Source organism: Emydura macquarii, unplaced genomic scaffold, assembly GCF_026122565.2.
Source record: "Emydura macquarii macquarii isolate MOO-44397 ecotype Brisbane River unplaced genomic scaffold, CSIRO-AGI_Emac_v2 contig_67, whole genome shotgun sequence".
NCBI classification, from domain to species: Eukaryota; Metazoa; Chordata; order Testudines; family Chelidae; genus Emydura; species Emydura macquarii.
The window spans coordinates 4,751,925-4,765,995 of NW_027130204.1; the positions used below are offsets into that span (position 1 = coordinate 4,751,925).

The window sequence follows — 14,071 nt, forward strand, 5'->3', positions numbered from 1 at the left end:
TTCTCATGATAATATTGTTTTTCCTTAAAGCCCCAGCTCCTGGAGTCAAATGGAGAGGTGATGATTTCAGCCTTCGTTCTTAAAGGAAAAATAAGTTTATCGCCCTTGTGGCTGTGGAGAAAGATTCCAAAGGTAACCCTGGTGCAGCTGAAAGGATCCAAAAGCAGAAGGCAAATAAAAGGAACACCAAATCTTTTGTTTTTACACAACTTTGTCATCGTAAAGCCAATCTCATGAATTTCAGTGAGCCTGAGTCATGATTTGAGCATTTGGGGTTGGCAATACCAGAACCTGATGAACAGAGAGAGCTCTCAGCCATGCTTGTAACTGCTTCCATTGCCTCACGCAGATTGTGCAGTTATCCAGGGCTTTAGGGGGATGGCGGCAGCTCGGCGCTGAGACCTCAGCCGGGAGAGCATTTCCTTATTCTGAACGTGGCCCCCACATGGGCCGCTCTGCTGCCTGGGTTTCCTCTCCATGTGCTGGCATGATGGGCAGACTTTTCCTTCCCCTTCGGCAGCTTTCACTACATGATTGGCAGGGAAAAGGGAAGGGCAAGGGCTTGGCACTGAACATGCTGGCCTGGAGTCAGATGCAAGGATCTATCGCATTCAGCTCCAAGCGAAGGAACCCGCAGCTGTGTGCGAATGGCTTCGTGGCTCTGCAGGGACCCAAAGACCCCAATAACTCCAGGGAAGCTGGATCCAGACCTGAACTTCCTGGCCTGAGCATTGGACTGACCTGAAACCCCTCTGAGCTCTGGACATGACACATCTAGCCGAGGTCCGTAGCCAAGCTTCAGCGGCCAGAATGTGCCCAACTGAAACCCCGCAGTCCCTGGAGATTCAGGGGGTTTAAAATCCAGGGGCTGGTTTGCTGGCTGGCAGCCAACTCTTGTTTTTGACGGCAAATTTTTAAAAAAAATGTTTCTAGATTTTCCCAACTGGAGCCTTTGTTTTTCTTAGCTCATGTTTGCTGGGACGTCTTTCCGCTGAGCTAGAAAGTGTAAGCAGTAGGTGATGGCGAGATGCTCGGAGCGCTCGCTATAGAAAGGTTGTTGCAGCCAACAAAGCTGTGTGAAGAGAGCATTAGGGAGGTTACCAAGTCACGCACCCCGGAGTTAGGAAATGCCCACACTGAGGTTGCCCCTGCTACTTTAATTCAACCCCCCCGGGGGCATCTGCATTGCGATACCCCCTGTAATGACATGATCGCCTCCTACTTCTGACAGCAGCCACTGCAATGGGTTGCCAACTTTCCAGGCTTGTTCGGGAATTAGCTGAATTTTTAATTAAAGTTTGACATGTGATGAAACCTCCATGAACACGTCCGACCCACATTGGCACCCCTGATGCCAGGGCTTCCATGGAAGTGCCTGGCTGGCTCCTGTTCTTTGAGAGCAAAGCCGCTGCTGTGTCAGAGATGATTTCTCGAGTGTGCGGTGCCACAAGCCGCACTGCCTGCTCCGGCACTGCCTGGTCATTTACAGGAATCGAGGAGACTTTCCCGAGGGAAGTCAGCAGTTTCATTTTTGCAAACCTTGAGGGCAGCGCTATGCCATGTCGTTACTGCCTTTGGGCCTCGTGCCGCGGAGGAGAAGGAGGGGCCAGGCCAGCGGCATCCATGAGGAGTGGTACAGAAAGGTCTGCAGCACAGCAGGGGATCTTCTCCCCTTGGTGAGAGTGGAGCTGGCACCAGTCGGGCAGTGCCCTGGGAATCGGGCTCATTGTTGGAGGGGCCCCTGCTCTGCCAGAGAGCCTCGGTGGAGTAGAACTCGGTGGAGAGCCAGCACTAGGCTACGCCAGAGAGGAGGCTGCTCTAGACCCAGCACACGTAACACACCCCACCCACCGAGGGAGGGCATGGACGGTGAGGGCATCTGACAGCACATGGCCTCGCCTCCGTCCCAGAAACACCCCTCACCCTAGTCTGCCAGCAGCCTTGCCCCAGCCACACGGACAGACCCGGCGTCCCATCCTGCCCAGCATCAGGCTCACACGTGCCTCCTTGGCAGGGAACAGCTACATGGCTCCCCAGTGGGGCATGTCTCACTGGGGCAGGAGCAAAGGGCACGTACTGGTAAAGCTGTTCTTGTTTCATAGAGTCACAGATTCCAAGGCCAGAAAGGGCCATGGTGATCGCCTAGGTTGGCCCTCCATATAACTAACACAGGCCAGAGCACGTCCCTGTCACAGGGTCCACCCACTGCTAGCAGCACCTCCTCCTGGTCACTCGGGGGATTAGCTCTTTCTGGGTGTTGTGACCTCTTCACACAGTCTCTGCACCTGCCCTGTCTCGCCCTGTGGCCCCCTGGACCTGCAGCTTTCTCTTCACGGCTTGGCCATGTACTTCCAGGGTACCAAAGGTCTTCCAAAGTGAACTGTCCCAGGCAGCTGTTCTCCGGTTGTGACTTCTCCCCCCTGCAATCCAGACTGGTGTGTAGCTGTGTCACTCTTGGGCCCCATCTTACCCCGCTTTGCTGTGTGAACCACCCACTCCTGGGTTGGTCCACGCCCAGCCTCCTGTGAGTAATCGGTCCCTGACCTAGTGAAGGAGCTTGGTAGACAGTCACTCATGGGATCGACCCCCAGCAAACACCCCCAGTCCCAGCTGCAACCCCGGGAACTGCCGTCTTGCAGGGTTCAGTGCTGCACACTGCACCCAACAAACTCATTTACACTTGTCCATCAGTTTATCAAAGAAATTGATATGCAACAGCTCTGTCACTCTAAGTGAGGTCTCTGCACACACTTGATACACATGCACTGTTTTAGATAAAACAACCAAATACGTTTATTGACTACAGCAAGATTTTAAGTGAATCTAAGTCAGATTATTAATAAATCAAGGATTTAATCACAATTAATTAAAAGATAACTCGCATCTTAACCTAAGATTAATATGTCAGTCTGCATTCAATTTACCACACAGGCTGGTTGTGATGCCTCTTGCAACCAGGCCCTGCCCTCCCTGTGGGTAGATTCTCAGTTTTTGGTGTTGCTTAGAAGATGGATTCCAGGGGAGAGCCAAGAGACAAAGACTCCTCAGCTTTTAACAAGTTTCCTCGACACCCCCTGGGGTCAGGTGATCAGCCCTGTCCTCCAATGGCCATGATTTCTTCCACTTGAGCCAAAGTGTGCTCACAGGTGCTTAGGCCAGTCCATTGTTCCTGTATGCATGTCTCTGTAGGGCGTGGAAACACAGCTTTGTGTTCATCTGTATCTAGTCAAACCATGTGAGACACACATTTGGGGATATGACACAGCAGAGTTTCATATCTGTACATATGTCTGACATTGCAGGAAACATACTGTCACGCTGCCTGGATTGCGGGGGAGGGGCATTTAGTATATTGTTTGACATCCGTATGTCAAAATCATAATAATTCATGTGAGATATGCCATATCAGGTACTGTTAGAAAGGCTATAATGTGCTAAGTAAGATGATAATGTTTATGTTCATGTGTTATATGTGTAATAGAAGTTATGGATATGGTTGATATATCTGTATTTCAAATTGTGCTGTGTCTGGGTAACGCCCCAGATAGGATGGCTGCAAGGATAGCCTGCTTATTAAGACATTCACAGGTGCAAGGGCCCAGGGGGAGAAGCCAGGGATATACCTGATGAGTCACCAGGACTTGCTCATGTAACTCTGGACTCCATTTTGGTTCCTGTGAAATTCCACAAGCAGCATGGCAAGGGCCAGAGGACATAAAAGGCAGAGCCCCGGAATCCATTTTGTGTTCAGTCAGGTTCAGCCTTCAGCCACCTATCTACCTCTGGATCAAGTCATCTGCAACTGAAGCTGTGAAACAAAGGACTGAGACCCATCCAGGTACTGGATGTATACCGGAGGGACTATACAAGCCTGCAAACTCCACAATTCTTCTAGAAACCTGCTGTATATGGACTTTCAAATCATTTGTATGTATCTGATTGCTTTAATCCTTTAACATTTCTTTTATAGTTTGTTTCTTTCTTTCCTTTTATAATAAACCTTTAGTTTTAGTTACTAAAGGATTGGCTGGCAGTGTGGTATTTTGGGTAAGATCTAAACTTATATTGATCTGGTACTGTGGCTGACTCTTTGGGGTCAGGAGGAACCTTTTTGGTAAAGAGTGTATAGTTTAAATAACTGGCCTCTTTACTGGACCTAGTGGCTGATTGGGAGCCAGAGACTGAAATGCAGTAAAGGGGGCTTATTTTGACTTCTTGATGACCAGTGTGGGGAATCAGAACCACTGTTTGTGGCTGGTTGGGAAGTCTGACTTCTGTGTCACCCACCAGTGTTAGGAGAATCTGCTCTCCTTTTACAGCCTGCCCTGACCTTGGCATTTTCAGGTGGCTACCCTGGGCATGGACGGGTCACACATGCTACCATAACAATAAAGTTCAGTATGTCGTGAGCATTCCAAAAACACCTCACCTGGCACACTTTGCATCAGACTATACACAGTTACACTGTCAGGGTGAACATGAATGATAACAAATCACACCATAATGGTGTACATGGGGTATAACATGCCACACCGGTTCATGCCACTTCCCTAGTGGCTAGCAGAGGATCCCGGGCTCACCTGCTTCTCTGGGTTCCCACCCATGGGCCCTCTCCTCCGCTGCCAAGGTGCACACTATCCTACGCCTTGTTGCTCTTCCCCGAGCCTTTCATACTCCTGCCTTCCAAGAAGTGACTGCAGGCTGCCTCTGCCAGCAAGTGACTGCAGGCTACTTCCCTACAGCCCCAGCTGCGCTTAGCTCCTGGGATTTATGCAGACCCCTCTGCTCCTGCCCAGCTGAGCCACATTTAATCAACATCTCCCGCTCCCCTCCTGCTGGTGCAGCCTGGGCACCTAATTGCCCTACCTGGCCACCTTAACTCCTTCGAGCCTTGCGTGGGGTGAATGCCTCACCACCGTCCCCACAATAATCCCAAGAGCAGATCTTGGAGAAAAACAGCCAATCCTGATTTCAAAATGATCAGCGAGGGAGAATCCACAACACGACCCTTCGTTCCTGTTATGCACTTCCAGTTGGAATGTGTCTAACTTCAACTTCCAGCCATTGGATGGTGTTACAGCTTCCTCTGAAGAGCCCGTTGTCAAATATTTGTCCCCCACGTAGGTCCTGACAGACAGTGATCAACTCACCCCTTAGCCTTCTCTTTGTTAAGCTACATAACCTGAGCTCCCTGAGTCTATCACTATAAGGCAGGTTTTCTAATTCTTTAATCCAGTGATACTCCAATGAGGCACGAGTGGCTGTTTAAGGTGTCTCCTGAGGCGCTTTGCAACACAGGATATTAAAACACTGTGTGATTTAATTATTAACTGATCTAAGTTATACCAGTCCGGATGCTTTTATTATATTATTAAGCAATTAAGTTATCAGCTTGCATTAATTATTAGCTTATTTGCTGAGAGAATATTATATATATATATAAACTAAATATTTCCTCTGTCACACTGTTTAAATATGAATAGTACTAGAGAAAATGAAACAATGAATTCACACTACTGTGGCATTTTTGGGCAATGCTGATTGCTAATTTTGCTCCTGAACCACCGAGGTCTGCGTATCACTGCTTGAATCATTCTTGTGGCTCTTCTCTGTACCCTCTCTAGCTTGTAAATATCCTTTTCAAATTATGGGCAGCAGAACTGGATCCAGCATTCCAGCACCGGTTGCACCACTGCTGAATCCAGAGGTAAAATCACCTCTCTGCTCCTATGCGAGATTCCCCTGTGAATGTCCCAGCTTTGGTGCGTTTGCGTTAGGTATGGAACATTCAGTGCAGTGTTAATGCACACACAGTGTAGTGTGTGGGTGTGTGTTCCTGCCATCTGACACCACTGCAGTGCCTGTTTTCAAGCACTGAATTCAACCAGTAAGTCACAGGGGACCAGGGAGCTCCCCAGGCATACAGGCTTTGGCAGTCTCCCCACCCATACTTCCCTGGAAAGCAGAACCTGCTGGATAGCTGAAACTAACCCCACACTGTTGGGTGGGGTGAGGGGAGGGTCACCTGACTGCAGCTGAGTTTAAAGAGCCCTGCTTTCGCCTTCCCTGTGGCATGCTCGTGCTGCTGCTTGTGCCATTCTCTGGAGTCAGCATGTCCTCTGTACACAGTGCAGCCTGTGTGGCCTTGTTCCTCTTGTACCTGTGCAGCGAGCACCAAGCAGGTAAGCATCGGAGGCAGTGCAGACACACTGTGGGTGGGATCACTGCTGGGACTTAACCTGAAGACTCTTTGATGTCCCTTTTCCCATGCAGACCAGCTGGCCCAGGCTGTCCATGTGCCCACAAGGTGCATGTGTAAGAATTTCCAAAAGGGGGTTCATCCCAATTTCATCACGGATTTCCAGGTCGTTGAGAAGGGAGCCCACTGTTACCGCTATGAGATCATGTGAGTAGCATCTGGCCGCTGTGCTAGCAGGGTGTGCAGGGCACGGCTGAGCAGTGCCTGCACCAGCCAGGACTCAGCCCTACACAGTAGAGATCAGAGCACCCAGAGACCAGGACAGGCTGCTCCCTCTCCCTCGTCCTACAGAAACAAGCACAGTTATGGAGCAGCTGGGCTGGGAAGGACACTGGGACTTCTCAGCACACAAAGACAGAGGGCTCTGGGCTCAGGAATTCTTTCTGCTGGCCCCTGGGAGGATGAGCTGGGGATCCCGGACCACTTCGGCTGAGCCAGTGTCCTAGAGGTGGGACCCTTGCTGGTAGTGGAGTGGTGTTCCAGCCTAAGACTTGGTCCCAGGTCTAGGGAAGCCTGTCCTGGTGCTATCAATGGGTGCCCTCAGAGACACCATAGTATCTGGCCACCACACAACCTCTGCTGAAGTAGCCTCATTCACGGATGGCAGGCAGAGCAGGGCTATTAGCTCCCTGGGACAGCTGGCAACTGAGGCAGGGGGCTAAGGGACTTGCCTGAGGACACCAGGGAATCTGCAGCTTGAACACCAGGCTCCCAAATCCCAAACCATCCTCCCCAACACTGGACTTCGCCCCAGAAGAGTGGGGGAGCTTACAGTCTAAAGTGACCCTTTAGACTGTCGCGCGGCTATCCACAGCCTATTTCCCATCTTCTCGGCCACCGTCCCGCAGCCCAGCCGCTGATCAATCAAACGTCCATTTCCAAAGCACAGTCCAGACAGAGCAGCTCCCCATCTCCCTTGGTCTGCTCTGACAGGTGAGAGTTTTCATGTGCCCCCGCGTTCCCCGGCCACCCCAACACCTTCGGGGTTGAAACCGCTACCCTTCCCCTCATCTGCCAAGGAGTGAGGAGGGCAGAGAAGCCACCTTCCTCCATACGCCAGCAACCTGGGCTGTCCTGACTCCTGGCCTGGGGTAGGAAGTGACCCCTAGAGCATTTGGGGGGAGGAGAGAATCAGTGTAGGTTTGGGCTTAACCCAGTCACATCTCTGGGGCTCTGGTGAGCCTGGGATGCAGGGTGCTCCCCCCGCACTGACAGCCCCACTCTGGAGCTGGCTCAACCCCAGAGCTGTGCACATGCGAGGAGCCCGTTTCCCCTTTGGGGTTAGCCTCACCCCAGGGCAGCGTCTTCTCTTGGCCCCTGCCTCTCCTGCTGGGTTGTGATTCAGGCTCTCTTGGTGAGAGAACCCGCCATGTTGACAAGGTGTCTCTGTTACCAGCAGCAGCCTGCCAGCTGCTTGAACCTTCTCTGGGGCTTCTCTTCCACTGGGGCAGGGCCAAAGCCTCCGGCTGTCCTCCTCCCCTGCCTGTGTCTCCCACACAGGGCTCAGCTCTGCCTCTGCTTTCCCAGAGAGGCCGGGCCGGGAGCAGGCTCCCTTGGTCACAGTCCCAGGCTTCAGGGAAGTGTCACCGGAACCCATGTGACTCACATCTCCCCTGTAGAGATGGGTGTGAGGCCTTCCTCTGCCCCACTCCGATGCAGACCGGAGGTCTCCTGAGCTGAACAGCCTTTCTTTTGTGTTACAGGCTAGGGAAAACCCCTCCTTTGCCTTGTCAGCCAAGCTACTTTAATTTTCACCCATATTCAGCCGAGCCTTCCGGCTCGCTTGGCTCAAGCCCTTGGCTGGTACAGGAGCAGGCCCTGAATTTTGTATTACAGCGATACAGTCATTCCCCAGAAGGAGCCAAAGCGAATGCCCTGGAGACCCCCAACTACCAGCTCCCTGCCCCGAACCTTCCCATGTCTGCCCAAGGATCTGAGCCACAGCAGGCCCTTAACCCAGGTTGCATAGCCTTTCAGCAATTGATGGGATTGTACCACACAGGCTTTGACAAGGGGGCTCTGTCCCAGAATCTCTCCCCCCTGGGAAGGTGTCCCCCATCCACTGCCCCCTTCCACTCGCACCGGGGGCTGGAGGAGGCCGAGCCCAGGCGGGTACAAGAGGACGTGTGTGCCGGTGCCTGGAGAGGGACAGAGCCCATCTGCCAGCAGGAGCTGGCAGTGCCACTGCTTTCCTCTGAGCTGCCTTTTGGTTGGGCAGAGAATGTTAGCCCCCCTATCCCAGACCCCCCCCCATGTCACCAGGCCTTGGGCATCTGCCCACTTAGGCCCCATCCAGTTACAGATGTTGCATCTCAGGCCCTTGAGGTCCCTCAGCAGGGGTTTGCCAGGCCTGGCTGCTCCCCCCACTGTGGGTTTACCCGAATCCTGCTTCTAGGCCCCTCTCTAGGTTCCCCTTCTTGGGACCCATGCTTAGGCCTGTTCCCTTTGGGTCTCTTTTCATACCCAGATCTACCGATGCACCAATCCGCCTGCGCTCCACCCATCCTTAGGGGCTGGAGCCACCAGCCACCTTTTCCGCCCCGGGGGACCCATTTCCTAGAATTGCTCTAACGTGATCAGCTGACACAGCAACCCCTGGGTATCACCCCAGTCCCTTCACCCCCTTGGTGGGCTCGCTCGTCTATCTGGATGCCAGCTCCATATAAGACACCCCCTTGCTCTTCTGCGCACCCCGAACCTTTCCCTAGCAGCCTCAGTGATGATCCTCTTTGGACTCGTTCCATCTCAGTGGCTGTGGGACAGCTGGGAGGTGTGCCCAGGCAGCCAACCCGCAGCTCACAAACCTGCCCTCCTGCAGTGGGGCCAGCGAGTCGGCAGCCCCCACAGGGTCAGCACCCCGTGACTGCTCTCTGCCCATTGACCACTCCTCCATTGGCTTGTCTCTCGTTCCGCCGCTTCTCCAGGGCCCGTTCTTGCCGCCGCTGCTCTTCGCCACCCTCTCACCCCTCTTCCTGCCCCACTAGCACCTGGGCGTCCACCTCCAGTTGCTGCTAGCCGCTCTGCCACCAGCCTAGCCTCGGCCAGGCCCACTCTCGAGATGGGGGCGGGCGTGAGGGTCTGCCCTCCTGCTGCTGGGGCTGCTGTTCCTGCCAGCCTTCAGACACTCTCCCCTCCTCGGGGGCGAGCTGGGCTGCATGTCTGGAGACCCCGGCTGGGGCTGGACTCTGGCTCTTGTCCTGACCAGCTCTCTCCGGCCATTCCACCAGCTGCGCTCAGCTTTCCAGGCTTTAAACCTAATCTCTGTCCCCAGCTCCACGAGCCACTTCTTAAGGAGGGGCCCGGTGGGTGGATGCCATTTCTCTTGGCTGGTTCCTTGGACTGTCCTGGGACCCACCCAGGCCCCCAGGGGCAGGCCCGTGGCCTCCATGACTCTGAGACTGGGCCGTCGGCCCCAGCGATCCCGGCCTTTCTCCTTGGCTCTGTGGAGTGAATCCCGCCGAGCCAGAGTCTTGCGGGGGGTACGGGCCAGGCCCCTGCGGTGCAGCGCTCTCAGGGAGCAGGTACAGTCACAGGCAGCCTTTGCAAAACAAGGGACCCTAGGTGAGCGCAGAGAGGCAGCAGTTACCCTGTAGTCCGTCCCCGATGAGCCAGCTGAGCTGGGATGGACTCCATCTCTGGCTCTCCCCAGCTCCGTTTGATTGTCTCTCCTCAGGGCCAGACTCCTGAGTCCTTCCAAAGAGCCCCCTAATCCCAGCCCCCAACATCTTGTTCTCCAGCTCAGTCCTCACATCCCTGCCAGGGTTTTCTGCTGTTAGGTGGGGGTTGTTCAGTTCTTGGGGCATCTCTGTGTCGGGCTGGGCCCTCTGCTGAGGTGGGTCCGTTTGAACCAGTTCTGTAATGGCACTATTGGTGCCCCCCACACAGGGAGGTGACACCCCCCTTCCAGCCGGCCACACTGTTCCAGGTGTAGCGTTAACCCTTTCACACCCACTGGATAGCAATGCACCGTACAGAGGGAAACTGAGGCACGCCTAGGATTCATAAAAACATTGCAGAGAATTCCCACATCGTCACACAGCCCCACGCTCCTCCGGCTGCACCCCTGGGAAATGCTAACCCCTTGGCTGCTCCGTGTGGGGAGCTCCCAGCAGGGCTGTGCTGCAGCCTGGCCAGCCCGCAGGAGAGGACCTGGCATCCCCACCGCTGGCCCTGGCCTCTCCAAACTCTTCAGCAGCAGTCCCCTGGGGCGGGTGAATGACACCGTCTCCCATGTTGGTGAGGCAAGAACTCTAGGGCATTTCCAATCCCTGCCAGCTCATGGGGGCCTGTCCCGGCTCACCAGGCTTTGCATGTGCTTTTGCCCCATCAGTTCGTTCTTATACATCTCCAGGGAGCCCATCACCACAGCATCGGGGGGGAATCCAGAAGCCCCAAACGTTTGTCCACAGTGGATGTTAGGTAAGGGGCCAAATTCTGTTTTTGTTTACATGGGTGTAAATCTGGAGTGACTCCCCCGATCAGAATCGGGCCCTTGATGCTTATCTGCCATACAGCAGGACGCCAGCTCCAGCCTGGGGTCCCTGGGACCAAATGCACCCCTTTGTCTTTCAGATTAACCGTGAGGCTCCCGGGGGGCCAGAGAACAACGTGCCTCGATTTGTCCAAGAAGCAAGGGAAGAAGCTGCTGAGCTGCTGGAAGAGGTCAGTGCACCGAGCAGTGGGCCACGGCCCCAGCTGGCCACAGCCCTTTGCTGTGTGCAGCTGCAAAGCCGCAGGGAGTGCAGTGGGGTTGCTGCAAGCTCCTGCCCGGGTACGGAGAGCAGAGCCTGGCCCATTTGTCTCATCCCTCTGGAGTCAGCACCACAGATGTGGTCAGGGCCCTGCATCGGGGGAAACAGAAGAGTGGGAAGGGCAGCAGGGGTGTCTGGCAGCTCTGTTTGGAAAAGGTGCAGAATGAGCTGAGACAGACGGGCCCTTGGCTAGGTCCCAGTGGCCGACGGGCCCTCAGTCCCGCTCTGAGGGAGCTTCCTTCTTTTACAGACATCTGAAGGATCCCAAGAAGCAGCAAAGCTGCACGAAGAGCAGGCAGCGACCCAGGACCAGGCCAAATCAGTGAGCATGGGATGCCTGAGATGCACGGGCAAGGCCACGCTCTCAGCCTGGACGGGGCTGCCCCTGCTGGCTTACAGGAAGGGCAGCCGCCCATGCTCTTCCCCAGAAATTGTGAAAGCGGGAAGTTTAAGGCTCGTTTCCGCTAGCAGGAACAATACCAGATTGCTCTTATCTTGGCAGGCACTTCAAGTTAAAGTGTAACCTGCTTCCCGCTTTCAGACCTGCTTTTCTTTCATCTCCTCGTCCCCTCCCATGGGATATGTGCAGACTCAGTGACAACTACACCTGACGTTGGGAGTGCTGGGGTCTAGAAAGCGCTGCAAAGCCATAAACCTGTTTGCAGCCTGTGCTGCTCAGCCCAGCCCCCCTGCAGCCATGACACAGCAGGAAAAGGTCTGTGTTATTCCTTTGTTTGTGCGGTGGTTGGCACCGTGTTGGCCCCAGGATATGACACAGGTGGGGTAGGTGTTATCTTTTATTGGCCCCACTTCCTTTGTCAGAAGGAACAAGCTCTTCTCCATCCCCTGGCGCATCACGGTCTGTCCCACCTTCAGCGTGGCTTGAACCGCGTGGGTTCCCCCAAGAGCTGAGGAAGAGCTCTGTGCCGTGCGACAGCAGGTCCCTTCCCCCACCAGATCCTGCTCCAATAAACCATTTCTCGGTTATTACATCTCCGTGTGGTGTACAACCTGGGCTCCACCCGCCTCCATGGCTCCAGCCCAACCCCAGGAGGGCTGAGAAGGAACTAGGGTAAAACAATAGCTCAGGGAAAGCACCTCCTCAAACACCACAGCCAGGCTGATAGCCATGATCAGGGGCTCGCAGCCTTAACCATAGCTGCTGACTTTTGGTTTTGCTGGGGGGGTGCCCTACCCTGCTCCCCAAGGCCCTGCCCCTGATCCACCCCCAAGGTCTCACCCCTGATGAGGCCCCGCTCCTGCTCCACCCTCAGGACCCTTGCCCCTACTCTGCACCATGTAACTATCATCCCCATTTAATGGGCAGGGAAACTGAGGCACAGATAGCAGAAGGTACTTGAATTCCCTCCCCACAAGGCTATACCCTGCATCCATGGTAGAGCAGGGAATAAAGCCCTGGAGTCCTGACTCCCAGCCCCCCTGATCTAACCACTAGACCCCACTCCCCATCCAGAGCAGCAAATAGAACCCAGGAGTCCTGAACCCCAGCTCCCAACTCTACTCCATTCCTTGGCCCCTCCCTCCTCCTTCTCCTCTCTTAACCCCAAGAGCCAAGCTGGGGTTCGCCTCATCTGAAAGAGCTTCTGATGTCTGGGGACTCTGGTGAAGACATGGAGGGATCCCTTCACGGAGGTGAGGAGGGTGGAATGGGATGTGGGAGGACAAAAGTGATGAGGGACCTGCAGACTAGAGTAAAATCAATCACCCCCTGTTACCTATCAGCTCTGTGTTCTTGGGGAACCAGGGTGCAAAACCCCGACTCTCTCTGGCTCACCTGAATCCCCCTCCCCCCTCCAGCCTCTGCTTGAACCAGAAACCAAAAGCAATAAAAAGGCAGCGGGAGACACACCTAAAGCCCTCCAAACAAGGGTGATAGGATTAAGGCAACTCCCCTAGCCTCATCTACATCAAAGATGTACAAAGGAGGCATCTCGATGAGCACATCGAATGGAAAACAGAAGCCTCATCTACATCGAAGATGGAACAAGAATTGGCATAGCGAATGGAGAATCCCGCTCCAAAGCAGGAACCGCACTGAACTCTGGGACTGGCAAAGCATGATGGGAGATCTCTGCTCCTGATATAAATGAACCCACACCTGCACATACCCAGCTCTGTAGTTATCAGACCATTCTAGTTATTGATATCCAAAACACTGCATCTGCTTGATTGCATTGTGAGCTCCCTCGAAGGAACACGGCCCATAGCCTGGAATGATCCGCTCCTATTGTCCAGCATAAGCAAAACCACACTGGTATACTCCCTTGAGTCATTGTTTACCCATAAGCAAACCTAGTGGTTGCCCATGAACCATTGTTTCTTCCCTACAAAAACCCCTCCCCAAGTTCAAACCCCTGTTCTGATGCCTGGATCCAAATTCTGCATCAGTTCCATTGGAACTTCCCCTCTTCCTGACTGATCGTGTTGGGGGCTCTGCCTGTCTCAAGTGCTCTGGACCCTAAGCTGAGCAGCCTGACTCCTGGGAACCTTTGAGCTGTACAGAGTGGTGAAATCCCCCCGCAGCCTTTTCCCCCAACTATCTCTCTCTGGTTAAGCCTACTTCTTCCCCTTAGACCTAATTTAATCTCTCGCTCCCTTTTAGTCCAGATATAACTTTCTACACGTGACTTTTGTACTCAAACCTGGGCTAGCTTTCTCCAATACCCCAACTGAAATTGTGTAGTACTGTAAGTGTTTGATTGTTTTTCTCTCCTTATATGGTATTACTATTAGTATCATAAGTTTTATATACCTGGCAATAAAATAACTGTTATAATCACACTGGTTGCCCGTCTCTCTCTCCAAACTTAATTTACTCCTTTGTGTTCATTGCTTCCCTATCTTGCTCTGCAGCGACACTTCTTTTACCTAAGCCAAAGCTCCCTGGAGTGCCTAAAAATCCTATGGGGTTTGCTCATCAAAGGGGTTACTACTAGAACAATTGTAGAGTGAGAGTGGGAATAGCGAGGTGCTGAACCTGTGGCGGGAGGGAGGGAGCTGAGAAGTGCTGCTCTGCCTAGCCTGCGGAGTCCAGGGGCAT

The 14,071-nt window shown here is 53.7% G+C and overlaps 1 protein-coding gene across 1 annotated transcript; it reads left to right on the top strand.

Annotated features, from left to right (window-relative positions):
• The first annotated feature begins 6,090 nt into the window (after positions 1-6,090).
• Positions 6,091-12,712, top strand: LOC137141653 (alveolar macrophage chemotactic factor 2-like). The gene is made up of 4 exons (XM_067530699.1): positions 6,091-6,182; positions 6,274-6,406; positions 10,832-10,921; positions 11,261-12,712. The coding sequence occupies exons 1-4, from the start codon at positions 6,113-6,115 to the stop codon at positions 11,334-11,336; spliced, it is 369 nt and encodes a 122-aa protein (XP_067386800.1). The 5' UTR covers positions 6,091-6,112; the 3' UTR covers positions 11,337-12,712.
• Positions 12,713-14,071: the final 1,359 nt, after the last annotated feature.

Excerpts from the sequence above, each read along its gene's own strand:
- LOC137141653 (XM_067530699.1), top strand. The coding sequence starts at position 6,113 with ATGTCCTCTGTACACAGTGCAGCCTGTGTGGCCTTGTTCCTCTTGTAC. Across the intron at positions 6,407-10,831 it reads TGTTACCGCTATGAGATCAT|ATTAACCGTGAGGCTCCCGG; the intron begins GTGAGTAGCATC and ends TTTGTCTTTCAG. Across the intron at positions 10,922-11,260 it reads CTGCTGAGCTGCTGGAAGAG|ACATCTGAAGGATCCCAAGA; the intron begins GTCAGTGCACCG and ends CTTCTTTTACAG.